Source organism: Pogona vitticeps, chromosome 1 (genome assembly GCF_051106095.1).
Source record: "Pogona vitticeps strain Pit_001003342236 chromosome 1, PviZW2.1, whole genome shotgun sequence".
Lineage (NCBI taxonomy): Eukaryota > Metazoa > Chordata > Lepidosauria > Squamata > Agamidae > Pogona > Pogona vitticeps.
Genome location: NC_135783.1, coordinates 173,454,730 through 173,475,174, shown reverse-complemented (window position 1 = coordinate 173,475,174; position 20,445 = coordinate 173,454,730). Strand labels below are relative to the sequence as shown.

At 44.4% G+C, this 20,445-nt stretch overlaps 1 protein-coding gene and 1 long non-coding RNA gene across 3 annotated transcripts in view; one reads left to right on the top strand and one right to left on the bottom strand.

The window, feature by feature from the left end:
• Positions 1–20,445, bottom strand: part of RBM44 (RNA binding motif protein 44) — a 72,600-nt gene that overhangs the window by 39,244 nt on the left and 12,911 nt on the right. For both annotated transcript variants that reach the window (XM_020799038.3, XM_020799037.3), the window contains exon 7: positions 18,218–18,308. In XM_020799038.3, coding sequence (XP_020654697.3) covers positions 18,218–18,308 — 91 coding nt within the window. The remainder of the gene's footprint in view (positions 1–18,217; positions 18,309–20,445) is intronic.
• Positions 1–20,445, top strand: part of LOC140701632 (uncharacterized) — a 93,986-nt gene that overhangs the window by 63,255 nt on the left and 10,286 nt on the right. The window lies entirely within an intron of this gene.

Sequence of the window (20,445 nt, the reverse complement as noted above, 5' to 3'; positions counted from 1 at the left end):
TTCATCTTTCAATGTTCATATTGTTTTCTCCTTCTCTTTCCTTAATTTATATGCTAGCCATCTTCCCAGTTTATTTGCATTTTCAAAAAAGTTTTGCTTAGCAAATTTAAGTTTCTTTGCAGTTTCTTCGGTAATATATTTATCTGGTGCTGTGTAGCTTTTATCCTCTCAATTCTGTATTCGTCGGGTTTTGTTTCAACTGCCTCTCATCTGCGGCTACTCTCCAGGGTCTCATTTTTTTTTTGTCTTTCTTTTTTTTGTTTTGCTGCGAATCTTATGGCTACTTCTCTTAAAAAAAATGCTTTGCTCGCCTCCCATGCCACGAGCACTGGAGGTTTCTGGTCTTGAACTCTGTTTGAAGAATTCCAGTTCTTCCTTTACTTGTTTCTTAAAATCTTCATTTTTCAGGTATGCGATGTTAAAGCTTTTCCACCTCAATACAGTGGGGTCTTGACTTAAGAACGGCTTGAGTTAAGAACGTTTTGACTTAAGAACCACTCTCATAGGAAAATATTGATTTGACTTACATAGATTTGAGTTAAGAACTGAAAAAACCCATGTGGGAGGCAGGGAAAGTGCAAAATTTGAACTTTCAGTTAACTGTTGGCCAGTGAAAAGGGTGCCTGTCTGCTTCCTCACTCCTCCCAGCGTTTAGAGAGTGGATTGGGAAACAGTCTTCGGACTGCCTGGTACTGTACTGCCTGGACTGTATTTTCCCTGCCTTCCCTGAACCTTTCTTGACCTAAGAAAAAAAGAAACAAAATATCCCCCTCTAGTGGTCGAAGGCAGAATAGCAGCTTCCCATTAGTTTCTATGGACGGAAAAGAGCAGATACGGATCAAATGGTTTTCAATGCATTCCTATGGGAAATGCAGATTTGACCTGCGAACTTTTTGACTTGAGAACCGCCTTCCAATACAGATTAAGTTCTCAAGTAAAGACCCCACTGTACTTTTACAGTTCCATTCTTAAAAGGTAAAGGTTCCCCTTGACAATTTTTGTCCAGTCGTGTTCGACTCTAGGGGGTGATGCTCATCCCCGTTTCCAAGCCGTAGAGCCAGCGTTTGTCCAAAGACAATCTTCCATGGTCACATGGCCAGTGTGACTTAGACACGGAACGCTGTTACCTTCCCACCGAGGTGGTCCCTATTTATCTACTTGCATTTGCATGCTTTCGAACCGCTAGGTTGGCGGGAGCTGGGACAAGCGACGGGCGCTCACTCCATCGTGTGGATTCGATCTTACGACTGCTGGTCTTCTGACCCTGCAGCACAGGCTTTTGCGGTTTAGCCCACAGCGCCACCACGTCCCAGTAGTTCCATTCTTAATATGTCATATGCTGGGGATGAGATTCAGCTTTCCTCCAGCAGGTGTCCTTGTAGCCCACTGTATAATATGTCCTCCTCTTGGAATCCAGTCCACAGCTCCAGTCCTGATTTTCGATTAGTCCATTCAGTTTAAAGTGTAACCTCCGAGAGCAAATCTCTTCCCTCCGTGAAAATAAAATCTAGTCCTGGTAACTAACACACTCTTCTATTAAGAGATCTGTCCAATTCTTTATGTTCACAACCTAAATTCAGTCCATTTCAGGGTCCGTTTTATTTTGTTTCTCTTCACCTTTAGTTACTGGCCTTGACCGGCTGCCAGAAGTGTCCAAGCAACAGCGCCGGTAAGCGATAGCATGCCGTTCCTCTACCTCTTTCGGCCTTTGTTGTTTTACAAACTCATTTTTAGCTTCAGGGCTTCAATTCTATTCGTTGCTGTCAGTTTTATTTTTATACTATAATCCTCGGTTCTCCTCTTCTCCTGAGTAATTGGGTTATTCACAGTTAAATGTCCAGTAAAATGGCTCAAATATTCAGTCTGTGCTCGGTGGTCTCTTTCAAGAGGAAAAATTATGGGCCGCCGCCTCTCATTCCTTCCTCCAATGCTCACTCACAGCTCCAGAGGGCCTTTCCTGTGATCTCTTTGGTCACTCGGGACCCTCCAGACCAGATGATTTCGGCTGTTCCCGAAAGCTTTCCTTGAGAGCAGCTGAACGGCACCACGACAAAGCTCCGCCCCTGTGAACGCTTCTGAATGAGCATTGAGAAGCGTGGTTGTGGTATCTTCAGGAGCAGCTTGCAGAGTGGGAAGTACTTTCGCCCAAAGTTGTCTCTAATAGGCTCCCATTGCTGCTTGGTAATTGGATACTGTTACGGTCAGCCATAGCATAACCTGTCCGTCACAGCTGGGAGGGAAAATCTCAGCCAATGAGAGGGCGGAGGGTGGTGCAGAGGCGGGAGGAGCTGTGATATATAAGATGTGTGTAAGGTGTGAGCAGATAGATAGGAGATAGCAGATAGATGAGAGATGAGTGTCTGAGCTGCGAGTTAAAGTGATCTTAGTGTCAGTGAGAGAGTCTGTGAGAGCTAGTGCCTGAGAAAGGCTAGTGCCTTTCTTTTTTTGTATCCAATAAACCAAGTTTTTATTTTTCAAAGTTATACTGCCCTTATGTTTGATTTATTTATTAAGGAATGGTTGGTGGCAGTAAAGTAGAGTAAAGGGTTTTGGAGTGACGTGATAACCTCCCTTTGTGAGTCTTGAGGAAGGCTGTCACAGATACCCTTAGTAAGAAAGTAGCAAAGGAGTATAATTTGCAGACCAAGACATCATGTTTTCTCCCCTCTCGATTAGTAGGGGTAACGTTAGCTTTTCCTCCAAATCTGGACATGTTAAACTGTACAATAACCGAGTTCGGTGCTGGGTGTTTGATCAGAAAATTTGTATCAGCACCATGAGTACGGTAGTGGTTTTCTATTCTACGACTGACTTGCATGGAAGCTGTAGGTAAGGACCAAGATTCTTTGATGTGGTCCATCAAAGTAGGAATAAAGGCTAGGCTGAGAGAAGACCTTTCCTGATTGATGTCATTGAACACCTGCTTAGGTGGCGGCAGCTGTTCCATGTTGAGCTGCAAGGACTTGGCCATTCTAGACACCATTTGAGCATAAGAGGAAAAATCTTCAGGAGAAGATGGGTGAAGATCTGTAGCATCCAACTCAGGAGTTCAGCTATCAATAGGGGAATCATCTGACATCACAAGCGTCATTTTGCAAGGAAGGGGACGGTGAAGGTAGAGCATGCTGCTTTTTATGTACCTGCTTGCGCACTGAATTTTTAGATGACCACTGCACAACCACTGAGTTCGAGTGATTTTGTGGAACTGCTGGGGCAGGTCGGTCATCTTTTGCCTGAGAGTTCAACCAACGATGGGTGTCTTTATCTTTGCTATGATGTTTCAATGGCTTGGGTACAGCATGGTATGTTTCGTAGTATACTTGACAACAATGTTGAGGTGGAGACGGGGAGGAAGAAGACAAGGAAGAGGCATAAACATATCGTAGCCTCTTACAGGTATGTTCCTCGAGATCAGAATAGATCTCCTCTTCCTCCTCCCAACGTCGACGACGGTCCTGTTTTCGCTCAACCTCAACATATACGGGGTCCTCATGAGCAGAACTGTCTCGATGCCGAGACGAATGAGACAACAGAACGGCCTTTCGACGAGAAGACCAATGTCGATCAGGACAGATATATTTTCTTTTTGATGTCTTATTATGGTGTGGAGAGGTCTGCACACAAAGACTCAGAGCTGGAGAGGTGCACGATCGTTGCCCATCCGGCAGAAGCAGGGCTTGAATGGGCAGAGGCTTGACTAGACCCGGTATCATCGTCTAGATAGCCTGGGCTCAGTGATCGGCATGGAGCCTGTCTGGGCGGGATCGATGGAGCTCCCTCTGAAACAAACTCTCGATCTTGAGAAGAGTCCTCGAGGATTGGAGACGGTAGAGACACTGAGACCGGTGGAATGACTCGGGGTCTATCAGTCTTGGACAAATGCTTGTCTTTTTTATTCTTATCCACTTTCTTCTTATGTGCGTTGAACAACGAAGCTTTGGACGCCGGGGTCGACGTAAAGGTGGAAGACTTTTTCGATGCTGTCCCCGGAAACTTTTTGGGCGCTTTTTCAGAAAGTCTCGAGGATGGTAAAGCCTGATGAGTTGGAGTTGCGGCATCGGGATGGGGTGTAGAAGCCAGTGTTGTGGCAGACTCCATAGTGTCCGGTTTAGAAGACAATAAACTCTTGTCCCAAAGGAATAATTTTAACCTTTGTTGATGAGCTTTTAGAATTGGTTTTGTAAATTTTTTATACTCCTTACAAGACTGTGGCTTATGTCCCTCCTCTAAACAAAAAAAAGACAGCGATCATGTCCGTAAGAGAAAGTTAGTTTACGGGAGCACGAAACACACCTGCTGAAGGGGCCAGACTGGGACATAAGCAGTAGCTGTTAAAAGGGGGCAAAAAAGTGAGAGAAAAAACTTACAGCAGTAAGCCATGGTCAACACAGTCCGAGTCAAAATCCAACAATATCAATCCGATCCGAAAGATGAAACAAATTACCAGACAAACAAGGGATAGTCAAAAACAGTCCAAAATCAGCAATGTCAAAGCAACGGAATATCCAAAAAATGAAATTGCATATGGAGAAAAGTTTAACGATCCAAATCAAAACCATGCGCAACACAGTAAGCGAACTTCCGAAAATCGCAGCCCAAAGTCAAAACCAGAAGATGAATCCAAATAGCAAAAAATCCTAGAGCTCTAACCGAGACGTTCCTAACACCAAGGTGGTAAAATTGAAATGAGGCATAGGGCGGGCGGAGCATGCGCTATATGGGCAACATTAAACTTTTGTTACTTTTAAAGCTCTAGCATATCCTGAAGAGTCAAGCGCAGGCGCAGACCGAAACCCATTTGTCTGCATTCACAGAGGCCACGAAGAAGAATTAAGTGTTTTAAAATGTTTTTAAATTGTTTTTAATCTTGCTTTTAACATTTATACATGTTTAATAATTTTTAACACGGTTTCTCTAACATTTAAAAAACTGTTGATTACTATACAGTTTTAATTGTTATAAATTGCCCTGGGTGTCCTATGAAGAGAAAGGCCGAATATAAATAAATACATAACAAATGAATAGCAAAGCAAAGAACATGGAGGTAAGAATCAAAGAAAGTAGGTGATTATTCCCTGCATGGTGATGACAGCTTTGATTCATATCTGTTGGGAGTGCGGAAGAGGCAAGTAAGTTAAGTTGTACAATCTGTGTATGGTAGTGATATTTCGGCATGTTGGTGGATCTATGGAAAAGTGAGGGGACTTTTCTATAATTCCTCCCTCAAAGCAAGACCTCCCAAATCCAATGGACCAGGTAGTATGCTGGGAGAGCCTGACTTATGGGATTACAATGAAAAAAAAATCACGAGTCGGTCTGTAATCTTTCTTTTTCTTCTTAGGTCCAGCTGTAAGAGTATCCTGGATCTAGTGTTTGAATTTAGGCTTTAATACAGATAAGGCTGGAATTCTGGATGTTCATGGGACTGGCAGCGTTGGAGTGGACATGCATATTTTGGTGAAGAAGTCAAAAACACTACAAATTTCCCGTCCTTTTCCGCTACAGCGATCGGACCCCCAGGAGGTGTCCGATGGCGGTGGGGAAGCCCTGGGAGAGCTCACAGGGCTTCCCCGCCGCCATCGGAGACCTCCTGGGGGTCCCTTTTCCTAACCATTGGGGTGAAAGAGCAGCCTCTTCGCCACCAACGGTTTAACTGGAACAAAAAAAGGCAGGGGAAATTTGAATTTCCCGCCCTTTTCCCCTGCCTTTTTTCTGTTCGCAAGTCAAAGCAACATTTTGCAAACAGAGCCATTTGTACCTTGAAATATTTGCAAATGGAGGCATTCGTAAGTTCAGGTACCACTGTATAGCTATAAATGATAAACTAACTTGTAATTTAAAGGTTAAGAAAGGAGAGTTGAAAAAAGTCGGGTTACTTACCTGTAACCATGGTTCTTCCAGTGGTCATTCTGTGAATTCACACAATAAGGGGTTAAGTCAGCGCCTGCGCTGGTCCTCTCGGAATATTCTAGAGCTCTGTAAGAGAAACAATGTTTGTACTGAGTATACTGAGCATGCTCCGCCCGCCCAATCCTCAGTTCCATTTATCCGCCAGAGACAACAACATAGATGTTAAGATGTTCAGTGACGGATAGTGGGGAGGACGGGCGGGTTTGTGTGAATTCACAGAATGACCACTGGAAGAACCATGGTTACAGGTAAGTAACCCGACTTTCTTCTGCGTGGTCTTCTGTGAATGCACACAATAAGGGGTGATTAACAAGCTGGCTTACCGGATGGTGGGACGTTACTGAAGGGCAGATGCCAGGACCGCTCTTCCAAATCTTGTCTCCCCCTCTTGGCCCTCATGTCCAGCCTATAGTGGGAGATGAAGGTGGAAACAGTTGACCAAGTAGCAGTTCTGCATATATCTGGAAGGTCAACTCCACGTAGAAGAGCTGTAGAGGATGCCACCGCCCGTGTGGAGTGGGCACGCAGTCCTTCCGGGGGAGGTTTATGTTGTAGCTCATAGGCTAACGAAATTGTATTGACCAGCCATCGAGAGATCGATGCAGGTGAAGCCGGAAGTCCTTTCTTATGACCAAAATAACATAAGAAGAGCTTAGGAGAGAGTCTGAAGTCTTTGGAACGTGCAACATAAAAAGAAAGCGCTCTCTTAACATCCAGGGAGTGGAGCATGCGCTCTGTCTCATTAGAAGGTTGTGAAAAAAAAGTTGGGAGAACTAAGGGTTGATTCAAGTGGAACTCAGACACAACCATGGGTAGAAAAGACACGTCCGTGTGTAGAATAACTTTATCATTAAAGAACTGTAGGAACGGTTGATCAGCCCTTAACGCGGCTAATTCACTAGCGCATCGAGCAGAGGTAATCGCCACGAGAAATAGAACCTTCAAAGATAATAGCTTCAGTGAACATGTGGCCAAAGGTTCAAAGGGAGGGCACATGAGTGCGTTGAGAACCAAGTTCAAGGACCACTGAGGTACTAATGGTTTAAGACGTGGTCTGAGGTGTGTAAGTCCTTTAAGAAACGCCTTAACGGTAGGGTGAGAAAAAAGGCGCGAAGCAGGTGAGTCTCTGGGTTGGAAGGAAACAACCGCTGCAAGATAAACCCGCAAAGTGGCAACAGACAACTTTAGGTCAAACAAGTAGCGAAGGAATTGGAGAGTTGTGGAGAGTGAGGCAGGGATGGGTGGTAGGCACTTGGATGCGGTAAACTTGAGGAAGCTCTTCCACTTATAGGAGTATAGCGTAGTAGTGGAGTGTTTCTTTGAGTTATCTAATATCTCTTTGATTTCAGGGATATCCTCCACGCTGTAAGACAGAGAGTGTGGAGGTCGGGATGGCAAATTGTTCCCGCGTCCTGTGTGATGAGTGCTGGAAAGTTGGGAAGTCGTATTGAATCTACTGCCATTTCCACCAGAGTTGGAAACCACGGTTGTCTGGGCCAGAAAGGAGTCACCAGTATGGCCTCCGCCGACTGAAGCCGGAGTTGTATCAATGTCTTCTGTATTAGAGGGAATGGAGGAAAGGCATAAAGCAGGCCGTTCGTCCAAGACAGCATGAAAGCATCTCCCAGTGAGTGCTGACCCACGCCCGCTCTGGATGCATATCGTGGACACTTCTTGTTCCATTGAGTGGCAAAGAGATCTACAACAGGGTTGCCCCAACGTAGGCAGAGTTGATGGAATACAGATGCATCCAACTCCCACTCGTGCATCTGATCCAGACGGCGGCTGAGTTGATCCGCTATAAAGTTGTCCTCCGTGGCTAGATGAACAGCTACCAGGTATATGTGATTCTGATAGCACCATTCCCAGAGAGTTATTGTGAGAAAGAGCAAGGACTGGGAATGTGTACCCCCTTGCTTGTTTATGTAGTACATGGCCGTGGTGTTGTCTGTGACTATTTGAACACCACGACCATGTACTAGGGGGAGGAAGGCTTTCAATGCTTTTATCACCACCAATATCTCGAGGTGATGTGAAGGGACCTCTCCTGAGGGGACCATTGAGCGTGGACACGATGGGATCCGCAATGAGCTCCCCAGCCCGTGGGGCTCGCATCTGTGGTGACCTGGGCCGTGAGACGTAGAGGGAGGAACGGACGGCCCACTAGCAGATGTGGTGAAAAGGCCCACCACTGGAGCTGCTGTGCTAGCTCCTGAGACACTAGAAGTCTCTTCTCTGGGTGATCCCAAAGGGGGTCGAAGAGGGACAATAGCCAGATCTGTAGGGATCTGAGTTTCAGCCGAGCGTGTGCGACTGCAGATGTCATCGATGACATAAGCCCGAGAAGATGCTGAGCATGTCTGGCTGACACCGAGTGACCAGGGTGGAACTTCTGGATCGCGGTGCGGATCTTTAGAATTCATTGACGTGGAAGGAAGATACGTCCCTTGCGCGCATCTATCTTGGCACCAATGTAATGTATCACCTTGGTTGGGCGAAGCTGCGATTTTTTGTAATTTACGGTGAGGCCCAGGTGTGGGGGGGTTCATCTGCAGACTTATGTAACTCTACATCAGGAAGGATGAAAGAGGCTTCAGAATTAAGAAATAAAGAACTTTTATTAACACATCTTGAGTCAACCTTTTCTTGAACAGTAACTGGATTTTGTAACATCAAATGAGGTGGGGAATCATCCCAAAACCATGCTAATGATTTATCAACAGGAAACTCTTTTAATAGTAAGTTTTCGCACTTTTCTCTTTCTCGGTTGGCATTCTCAGAAATCCGTTGCGGACCGCACAGAGGGTCCCGCAACAAGGATGGCGGGCCCAATCCCCCTCTTTCGACAGCTCTTTCTCTACTTCCGGATCTAATTGATGTACCATCTTCTCGGGACCTTGAGCCCTGTGATACACCAGGACTGTCCATTCTTCAGGGCTAAGGCCAGGTATTATGGGCTTGAACTTTCCCTTCGCTGAATCTTTATACTCCTCGTCTATGTTACCCTCGGCTAGCCTTTTCTGTGGGACTGAGAACACTCTCACATCTTCGTCTGGTTCTTCAGTCGCTTTCTCCTCTATCACGGTTACTTTCTGTGTCTCCTTTGACTTATTTCCTTCTTCCGTCGTCAGGAACACGTCCACACTCTCCCTGCCTCGGTTCCAAGCTCTCCCCTCGCTCTCAACTGATGTCTCCGACCGTTTCTTCCGTTTTTCCTCCTCGCGCCTTTCCCCTCCTTTTCCCTCTCCTATCTCAGCCTCGCGGGTCCTTTCCTCCTCCTTCGCGCGCGCGTCTGTCATCTGCCTTTCCTTTGGTCTTGCTCCTAACTCTCTTTCAGGCTTTATCTCTTGCTCTATCTCGGGAGGTTGAGGGGACGGCTCACTCTCTGATGTTCCTGCTACTTCCTCCTCACACGCCCCCTCCCTTGAGTGGGCCGTCCTCTCGACATCTATCTCCTCCTCGATATCCTGCTGAGAAAAATAATCTGCATTAATATGATTTTTCCCTTTCCTATACTGGACCGTGAAAGAAAATGGTTGTAGGCTGAGATACCATCGGGTTAACCTTGCATTAGAGTCTTTCATCTTGTTTAACCATTGTAAAGGAGCATGATCAGTCATTAATACAAAAGTGGTACCCAGTAAATAATATTTAAATGATTGAATAGCCCATTTCACAGCCAAAGCTTCTTTTTCAATCGTAGAGTATTTCCTCTCCCTTTCATTTAACTTTTTGCTAATGTACATGACAGGATACTCCTTCCCATTTTTGGCTTGAGACAGTACCGCCCCTACACCTCTTTCGGACGCATCAGTTTGAACCAGGAACGGTAACTCAAAATCAGGAGCATATCGGTGAGGCAAAGAATTTAAGATCTCTTTCACCTTCTCAAAGGCGTATTGTTCTTTTTCACCCCAAATTATTTTTTTGAACTTCTTCTTTTTTGTCAAATCTGTCAAAGGTGCTGTAACCTCTGAGTAGTTTGGAATAAACTGCCGATAATATCCGGCCAAGCCTAAAAATTGTTGTACCTCTCTCTTATCCTTTGGAACGTGCCATTTTGTTATTTTGTCCACTTTATCTGGTACGGGTTGTATCCTCCCGTTTTCAATTAAAAATCCCAAATATTTTATACTCTCTCTAGCAATTTTACACTTGGAGGGATTCACTTTCAGACTAGCTCTCCTTAATTCATCTAATACCTTAGTTAAATGTACTACATGTTCTTTAAAATCTCTACTGAATATTAAAATATCATCAATATAAGCAGCTGCAAACTTTTCTACCGGTTCAAGTACCTTGTCCATTACCCTCTGGAAAGTGGCAGAAGCTCCATGCAAACCAAACGGCATTTTTAAATATTGGAATAATCCTTTAGGTGTGGCAAAGGCTGTTTTTTCTTTGTCTTCCTCTCTCAACGGGATCTGCCAATATCCTTTTACTAGATCTAATGAACTTAGAATTTTAGCTCCGCCTATCTTCTCTAACAGGTCCTCTATTTTAGGCATGGGGTAGGCATCGAACTTGGAAATTTCGTTCAATTTCCTAAAGTCTATACATAGTCTGACACTGCCGTCTGCTTTCAGCACCATTACTGGATAGCTTCTCCATGGGCTGTAAGATGGTTCTATTACTCCCAATAACAGCATCTCATCCACCTCCTTATTTATCTTTTCTTTAATATAATGAGGCCAATTCCTTGCTCCTGACCTGGCTATCTTTCCGGGTATGGTATTAATACAATGTATTCCCATATTGGTAGATCCTGGCTTATTGCAAAATACATCTCTATAACTTTCCTCAATTTTCCTTATTTCCAATTTTTCTTCGGCATTAAGATTATCCTCTAATTTTAATTCTTCTTCGGGCATTATACATTCTACAACCTCTGGTCCAAAATTTTCTTCTTCTATCTCACTCAAGAAACTCTCTCTCTCTCTCCATTCCTTCAAAAGATTCACGTGATAAATCCCTGTTTCCTTTTTCTTATCCGGGGTAGCAATTTCATAATTAACGTCATTTAATTTTCTGATTATCTCATATGGTCCTTGCCAATTGGCGAACAATTTGGATTGTTCGGAGGGGAGTAGCAACAGAACCTTCTGTCCAACTTCAAATGTCCGTCTTCTAACATTTTTATCGTATCTACGCTTTTGTTCAACCTGCACTCTTCTTAACTGACTTTTAGCTTCTTTCGATATGTGATTTAAATGCTCTCTCATTTCTATGATCTGTTTGATTTGCATCTGAGATTTATCTCTACCATGTTCCCAACTTTCTTTAACTAAATCCAGGATCCCTCTAGGGTTCCTTCCATATAGGAGCTCAAATGGAGTAAAACCGGTAGATGCCTGTGGAACTTCTCTAATTGCAAACATCAAAGGTGCAATTAAAAGATGCCATTGTTTTGGTCTATCTATAACTAATTTCCTTAACATACTTTTTAAAGTCTTATTAAATCTTTCTACTAATCCGTTACACTGAGGATGATAGACAGTAGTATGCAAGGGCTTTACATCTAACAGCTTCCACATCTCTTTTAAAGTCTGGCTCATGAAATTCGAACCTTGGTCTGTTATCACCTCCTTAGGAAACCCCAATCTAGAGAAAACTTGCATTAGTTCTTTAGCTAAAACTTTAGACGTTATGGTTCTTAAAGGTATTGCCTCAGGATATCTCGTTGCATAATCAATTATAACCAAAATATAAGCATGCCCCCCAGCTGATTTCATTAAAGGCCCCACAATATCTAAGCCAACCCGTTCGAATGGAGTATCAACCAAAGGCATGGGAATTAATTCCCCCCCTGGTTCAACCTTTGGCTGTGTTAATTGGCATTGTTTACAAGTTTTACAATATTTCTCAATATCTGCCCATACATTAGGCCACCAAAATCTTTGCAAAATTCGAGAACTCATCTTCTTTGCAGCCAGATGGCCGGCCATAGGAACATCATGTGCTAAATGTAACAATTTTTCTTTCCATTTTCCAGGCACCACCAGTTGCTTAACCCCATCGATAGATAATCTATACAATAAACCGTCACATAGCTCAAATCCCACTTCCCCCTTTTTCACTTCTCCTTCTTTCTTGGCTCTTTCGAAAAATTTAGTCAGTGAGGCATCATCTTGCTGCCAAAACCGCGTTACCTCCCGCGATACTTCTTCTAAATCATCCACATTTTCAATATTGACACATTCGATTTTTTTACATTCTTTATCTCTTAACAATTTATCAATACCCAGCCAGTCCCTTCCCAATAACATTTCTCTGATCAATCCGGGCACTACTCCCACTTCCATTCTTCTCTTTTCCCCATTTATTTCTACCGTCGCGTACGTGGTTTTGTAGGCTTTCACATCCCCGTGAATACATCTAATTTTCATTTCCCCATTTGCGTTGATCCCCTCTAAATTTTTTACCAGAGTTTTACCACTTCCAGAGTCAATTAAGGCCTTCTTTCGTTCCCCGTTAACCAGAACTTCTATTTCCCATTCTTTATTAAAGCCCGCACTTCCCCCAGTCACCTGGCTCCAATGTTTAACCCAGGAACAATCCACTCCGGGGCAATTTTTCTTCTGATGTCCCTCGGCCCCACAACGGAAGCAAGACCCCTTAAATTCACGTTGTTCCTTCCAGTTAGGGTACGCTTCCATGATTCTATGTTTGCTGCCTCCGGTTTTCTCCATTTTTACTTCTTTTCCCGCCGCCCCGGTACGCTGCGCAGCACTGTTACTCTCGGACGCCATCTTCTCTTTCGCTTTCAGCCTCTCCTGGTTCGCCCAGCCGCTTTCACGTGTTCCCTCATCAGCGATACAAAAATCTTCCACCAATTGGATAGCAGCTTCCAAATCACGTGGGTGGTTCCTTTGTACCCAAGCCCTCATGTTTAAACTCATTGTCGTCACAAGTTGCTCCATAACTATCTCATTCAAAATTTCTTCTTTAGTTTTTTCTTCGGGCCTTAACCATCTTAACAAGTTTGCTTTCATTTTTTGCACCAAGGTACGGGGATGTAAACCATGCTTCATCTTCAAATTCCTGAACTTTTTCCGATAAGCTTCTTCCGTTAGATTTAACGTCTGTAAAATCGTAGATTTAACTTTGTCATATTGCATCGCTTCCGCTGGAGATAACGTGTCAATTATCTCTTGCAAATTACCAGATAGACAGGGAGTCAAAATTAAAGTCCACTGTTCTTTAGGCCAGCCTGCCGCCAATGCAACTCTCTCAAAAGTATTTAAGTAAGCTTCAGGGTCATCTTCAGCTGTCATTTTTTGTAATCTAATAGGGGCCGGACCCGCCACCCAAGAATTCTTTATAACATCTTCTGTTCCCGTCGTCTTCCTTTCAGGATTTTTTGCCAACTGAGTTAGAATTAAATTTTGTTGCTCGGCTAAAAATTTTATCATTTTTTCTTGCCTCTTTATTGTTTGTTTGAGGTCTTCTTCTCTTTGCGTCGGTATCTCAGAACCAGCCCCACGTTGGGCGCCAATGTGGGGGGGTTCATCTGCAGACTTATGTAACTCTACATCAGGAAGGATGAAAGAGGCTTCAGAATTAAGAAATAAAGAACTTTTATTAACACATCTTGAGTCAACCTTTTCTTGAACAGTAACTGGATTTTGTAACATCAAATGAGGTGGGGAATCATCCCAAAACCATGCTAATGATTTATCAACAGGAAACTCTTTTAATAGTAAGTTTTCGCACTTTTCTCTTTCTCGGTTGGCATTCTCAGAAATCCGTTGCGGACCGCACAGAGGGTCCCGCAACAAGGATGGCGGGCCCAATCCCCCTCTTTCGACAGCTCTTTCTCTACTTCCGGATCTAATTGATGTACCATCTTCTCGGGACCTTGAGCCCTGTGATACACCAGGACTGTCCATTCTTCAGGGCTAAGGCCAGGTATTATGGGCTTGAACTTTCCCTTCGCTGAATCTTTATACTCCTCGTCTATGTTACCCTCGGCTAGCCTTTTCTGTGGGACTGAGAACACTCTCACATCTTCGTCTGGTTCTTCAGTCGCTTTCTCCTCTATCACGGTTACTTTCTGTGTCTCCTTTGACTTATTTCCTTCTTCCGTCGTCAGGAACACGTCCACACTCTCCCTGCCTCGGTTCCAAGCTCTCCCCTCGCTCTCAACTGATGTCTCCGACCGTTTCTTCCGTTTTTCCTCCTCGCGCCTTTCCCCTCCTTTTCCCTCTCCTATCTCAGCCTCGCGGGTCCTTTCCTCCTCCTTCGCGCGCGCGTCTGTCATCTGCCTTTCCTTTGGTCTTGCTCCTAACTCTCTTTCAGGCTTTATCTCTTGCTCTATCTCGGGAGGTTGAGGGGACGGCTCACTCTTTGATGTTCCTGCTACTTCCTCCTCACACCAGGCCCTTGAGTAGACGAAGGGTAAATTTTGTGTCTTTCAGGGTCCTGCGTCTGGATGGAGAGACGACCAACCAATCGTCGATGTATGGGAATACGTGAACACCGTTGAGTCTGAGGTAAGCCGCCACTGGGGCCATGCATTTTGTAAAAGTACGAGGAGCTGTGGCCAGGCCAAATGGAAGGGCGAGATATTGATAAACCGTGTCCTAGAAAACAAACCTGAGGAATTTTCGATGATCCAGGTGGATAGAGATATGAAAATAGGCGTCCTTGAGATCTATGAGGACGAACCAGTGTTTCTTTTTCAATAGTTGTGTGATGGACTCGAGAGTTACCATGCGGAAACGACGAGGATGCAGGTAAGTGTTTAGGTCTCTTAGATCTAAGATGGGCCTTACCCCGCCATTTTTTTTGGCGACGGCGAAGTATCTGGAATAAAACCCGTTGGATATATCTGTTTCTGGAACTACTTGAATGGCTCCTCTTTGAAGCAGGGACTGAACCTCCTCCTCTAGGATAGGATCTGATGTTGTGTACTTCACCCATCCTAGAGGAGAATATTCTATAAATTCTAGGCGGTATTCAGAAGAGACAATCTTTAGAACCCAGGAGTCGCTTGTGATAATAGACCAATTTTGAAAGTAGGGTTGAAGTCTTATGTCTGTGATGGCGGATGAAGGATGACTTAACCAGTCAAAGGTACTGTCTGTGTTTCTTTGCAGGTTGTTTGTAAGATTGACATCGCTGGGATGGTTGGTGACCACGGTAAGTAGAGGGAGCAGAGGAGTTCTGAGACGATGCAGATCGTGAGGCGTCCTTGAACTGTCTGAATTGCTGAGAGGGTTGGTTGTATTGGTTAGAGGACCTTTTCCAATGAAACCTATTAAACTTTGGTTGTGGCTGAATGTAATAGGACTTCGCAGTTTTCTTTGCTTTATGTAAGTCCTCAAGGTGGGTGTCTGTTTTTTCACTGAAAAGACCCAAAGAATCAAAGGGTAAATCCTCAACTTTAGTCTTCACATCCTCAAGAATGTTTGCAGCGCGTAACCACGCATGCCTGTGTAAGGTAACAGCAGTAATGAGAATTCTTGCCGCTGCCTCGACAGAATGTCTGGTTGCAATTCTCTGATGTTTCGAAACTGTTTGAGCCTCCTCATATGTGTTAAGGAAGGGTTGTCGGGCCTCATCAGGTAGCATGTGGAGGCCGGGAAGCATCTTAAGCCAAAGCTGTTTTTGATATGCTCCTAGGGCAGTTTGGTAGTTAGCGACCCTAAGTATGAAGGTAATTAAAGAATAGAGGCGTCTTCCAATAAGCTCAAGTTTCTTCCCCTCTTTATTTGTGGGGATAACATGAACCTTCCCTGATGGCTTAGTGCAACTCGTCTCCACTATGAGGGAGTTGGGGATGGGGTGCTTAAGCAAAAATTTTGCATCATCTCCAGTAATTTTGTACATGCTCTCAGTTCTTTTGGGAAGGGGTACCGATGCAGAAGGGTGCTCCCAAAACTCGTGGACAATTTTGAGCAATGCAGGTAGAAAGGAAAGACTAGGAGGCGATGACCTGTCTTTAATAATGTCACCGAAGATAAGGTCCTCCTCGGGAGGAGTTGGCTCATCCACAGGAATCTTAAGTGTTTTGGCGAGCCTGGAAAGCATTTGTGCATAGGAAGTGAAATCCTCAGAAGGAGACGAATCATGAGGATTGCCCGTGTCTGACTCCACTGTCTCCCCCTCTGGTAAATCTTGGAGCGTAGGTTGTGGGGGTGGCTCCTCATCTGAGTCAGGTTCTTGTGATGAGGGAGGGGCGTCATCATCTGAAGATAAATCATGTCCCTTCTTTGGATGTGGACAGGGAGCGCTTGGAGCTGTAGGAGGAACGGAAGGTGGGGGGAGGGGGAGGTGGGATTGTCGATGCTGAACCGGTGGGAGGAGGAGGGACTATCGGTGGAGCTGAGGGCGGAGCTGGCTGAGGGGCCTCGACCGTCTTCCTCTTGTGACGTCGACGCTTCTTCGGGGGAGGGGTCGACGCCGACGATGAAGAAGAAGAGAGATAAATGTACTTCACTTTCCGATGACGATGGCGCCGTTCCGGCAACGTCGACGAGGAGGAGGAGCGAGACCGACGTCGAGAGTGACGTTCATGGCGTCTTCGACATGACTCAGAGGAGGAGGAGTCCTCCGACATCGAGGTATAGCGACATCGAGAATGGTGTCGGCGTCTCTTGCTATGTTTACTAAGAGACCGATGTCGATCCTCAGAAAGATGTTTCCTTTTCTCGGACTTCTTCCTCGGTGAGGAGGAACGAGAAGGCAGAGGAGACGGCGACGGAGCCGGTGAAGCCCGCCCTGATGACATAGGGCTTACATGGGCAGAACCCAAGCTTGATGTTATTCTAACAAGCTGACTTGGCGTCGGAGAGGGAGCGCCAAGGGGTATAGCCGGCTCAGATTGTCGAGGAGGAAGGGGGGTGGCCGCCCCCGACGTCGTGTCCTTTCCTCTCGACGAATCCTCCAAGATAGGGGAAGGGATGTCGGGTGGAATAGGCGAGATCCGCGGAATGGGATCTGCAGACCTTGTTGAGCCCTTCGCCTTGGTCTGTTTGACAGGTTTGGCCACAGACGAGGTCTTCGAAGATTTTTTAGGAGCCTTCTTAGATGGTTTAGAAGGAGGTAAGTCCACTGCCTTAGAAACTGCCGGTGCAGCTCCCTCTGAGATGGAGGCGGGGGAGGTAGATGGTAACTCCATGGATGAGGGCTCAGAGGCCGACAAGGCAGAGTTCCAGAGATGTAATTTAAGTCTCTGCTGTCAGGCCTTTAAGGCAGCTTTAGTAAAGGCCTGGCAATGCACACAATTTTGGGGGGAGTGCGATTCGCCTAGGCAGAAAAGGCAGGTGTCATGCCCGTCCTGGAAGGGGATTTTGCCCGAGCAAACGACACAGTGACTGAAGGGGCCCGATGGTGGAGGGGGCATAGGGAGTCTCCAAACCCCTATAGGGCCGTTGAAAAAGGCGGGAAAACGCCAAGAACTCACGGAGTGGGTTCACTGAGCAAAATAGAAGTCCGGATAGCAAGGGAATGTCCGTAAAACATGCCAAAGAGTAGTACCGAGTAATCCAGTCCAAGTAGCGAAATAAAGTAGGAGAAATATACGAGCTATATCCGAGATGAACCATTCCACACAGCGGAGAAATGGAAGTGAGGATTGGGCGGGCGGAGCATGCTCAGTATACTCAGTACAAACATTGTTTCTCTTACAGAGCTCTAGAATATTCCGAGAGGAATATAGCTATAAATATAGCTGTATAGCTATAAATGATAAACTAACTTGTAATTTAAAGGTTAAGAAAGGAGAGTTGAAAAAGAATATAATTTTTTTTGAAATATGGGGCAGATTTTTGGAATATGTGTTAACAAGAGGACAAGGGAAAGCTCCAAATCAAGAATCAATGCAGTTCTGGAGAAGAGGATAATAAAAGAAGAATATAGATGGAGGAAGAAGATTACTGCAAGAGGTCCCATTTATGATGGTGGGGAACACAGTTACCGGTAAATTGTATTTTGGTTTGTGTATTTTATGTTTATGTTATAGCTATAAAAAAGAAAAAGAAAAGTTTAAAAAATGGTGAATTGTCCCTAACTAACAAGACATCAGTCACATTACGAGACATATGCTGATGCACACAACCTGTGCACTGTTGGTTAGTGGCAATTTACCACAATGAGCTCAATAGCTTAACGTATGCATGCATAAATTATCAACAGGATTTTAGTCTACGAGTCAGACTTCTAGTTTTTCTAGTTCCCATTATAAAATACTGAATTAATAGTACAAAAAATGAAAATGGAAACAGCAATTGACATCTAGAATTCATATAGTCATGGCATAACATTAGAATACGACTTCATATTTCTAGATTGAGGATGGACTTACTATTTTCCACAAGACTTGTACCTCTTTCTTCAGAATTCGTGTTGGAAAGGCACAGCTGAGGACAACTATTCTCATTCAATGCATGTGTAACCTATTAAGATACACAGATTTAGTTTGTTTTCAACAGTACTGCATTTTTGTCAAGATTTGTTCAGCAGAACAACTTTTCAGCCCAAGTTTCTTAACATACAGATCAGCTTACATTTAGAAGAATGTATTCTTAGCTTATAATTCCAAGGATCACTTTTTGTGGCAAACATTTTTTGCCCTCTTGGAGCTTCTCCCAGAGAGGTACTACTAGAATAGCTAATACCCCTAGAAGACAGAAACAGAATTCAAAATGACCTTGATAGGATGGAGCACTGGGCCGAAAGCAACAATGAAATCCAACAGAGATAAGTGCAAAGTACTGCACCTCGGAAAAAGACACCCATTGCATAGTTACAAGATGGAGGAATACCTGGCTCAACAAAACTATGAGTGAGAAGCATCTTGTAATTGTCTTAGACCACAAGCTAAACATCAGCCAACATTGTGATGTTGCTACAAAAAGGGCTAATGCTATTAGGCTGCATTAATAGAAGTATAGTTTCCAAATCCTGTGAGGTGTCAGTTCCCCTCTATTCAGCACTGGTTAGGCCTCAACCTGGAGGACTGTGTCCAGTTCTGGACACCACACTTCAAGAAGGATGCTAACCAACTGGAACAAGTTCAGAGGAGGCAACAAGGATGATCATGGGGCTGGAAACCAAGCCTTATGAGGAAAGGCTGAAAGAACTGGGCATGTTTAGCCTTGAGAAAAGAAGACCGAGGGATGATATAAAAGCACTTTTCAAACATTTGAAGAACCGTCATACAGATGAGGGACAAAATTTGTTCTCGGTCATCCCAGAGTGCAGGACACGCAACAATGGGCTCAAAGGAAGCCAGATTTTGGTTGAATATCAGGAAAAACTTCAAGTGCAACAGTGGAACCAGTTACCTCGGGAGTTGGTGAGTGCTCCAACAGTGGAGGCATTCAAGAAAAACTTAATCATCTGACAGGTGATTATCTAAGTTAATCTATGCTTTGACTGTATTCCTGCCTTGAGCAGGGGGCTGGACTTGATGGCCTTGTAGGCCCCTTCCAACTTCACTTTCCTATGATTCTATGAATATTGCTCTTTTGATTTCAAAGCAGAAAAGGCAGCTAAGGAATTCACCTGTTTGAAACAAAAGTCTGAAATGTTACCCGTTATCATGAATTTGTTCTCTGAATTGCATAGAGGACATAGTTCTTCTCAGGATGCTGCCTTTTCCTGGCACAGTTCACATCTTGAAGTGCTTCCCAGGAAGGAAGCCATCTTGTTTTCCAGGCCAGATTGAAAGAGCAAGAACATGATTGCCACTTAACTCTTTGCTGTATGCATTATAATGAGGTAATCCATGTATCAACTAGTGCCACATAGTGGAACCTAAGGCATCATTGTAAATATCAGGCCCATTAACAGAACACAGATGGTAGAACCTGAACATGCCTGGGAAACTATCAGTCCCAGATGTGTGGTAAGAGAACACAACTTTTACTCTCAAGTAGCAATTGTGGAAGTAAAGATAAACTGAATATCCTCAATGGAACTAAAAAATCAGAAACTCAAGGTAAGAAATTTCTATCCTCTCCTGATTCCCATGGACTGCATTTCTCCACCTTCAGGTATAGCAAAGGCATTGCAGACTACAGGCAGGGTCCTGAAAATCAGCTTGCTGTTTGGTTATTGTGATGAGATGGGATATGTGATTAAAATCTTGTATTGAACATGGGTTTTGTAATTAAGAAATGTGCAAGAGAGGTTCCATCTTGTTTCTTTGTATAAGGGATCTTTGCAATGTTAACAGGTTGTTTGCTAGTGAGAGCTGGGCGAATGCCTTTCTGAGAGCATGAGAAGGAACTTTGTGATAAGATAGATGGGTATCGTTGTGACTCTTCGCAAAACCACAGAAACCCAAATAACATCTGTTACCCATGAGAGAGAGGTCAGGTGGTACAACAGGACTGTTTGCCTAACGACAGACTGTGATTGGATGACATCGTGGGAAGGAGCAGATAAGGACCTACCAGTTACTCTTGAAAAAGGAACTTTTACCTATGGACATTGTCTTTCGTGACCCACCCTTAAGTCTTTCATGACCTACTCCTAGGTCACCCATGGCCTACACACATGGATTACTCATACACGCACTCAGGGAAT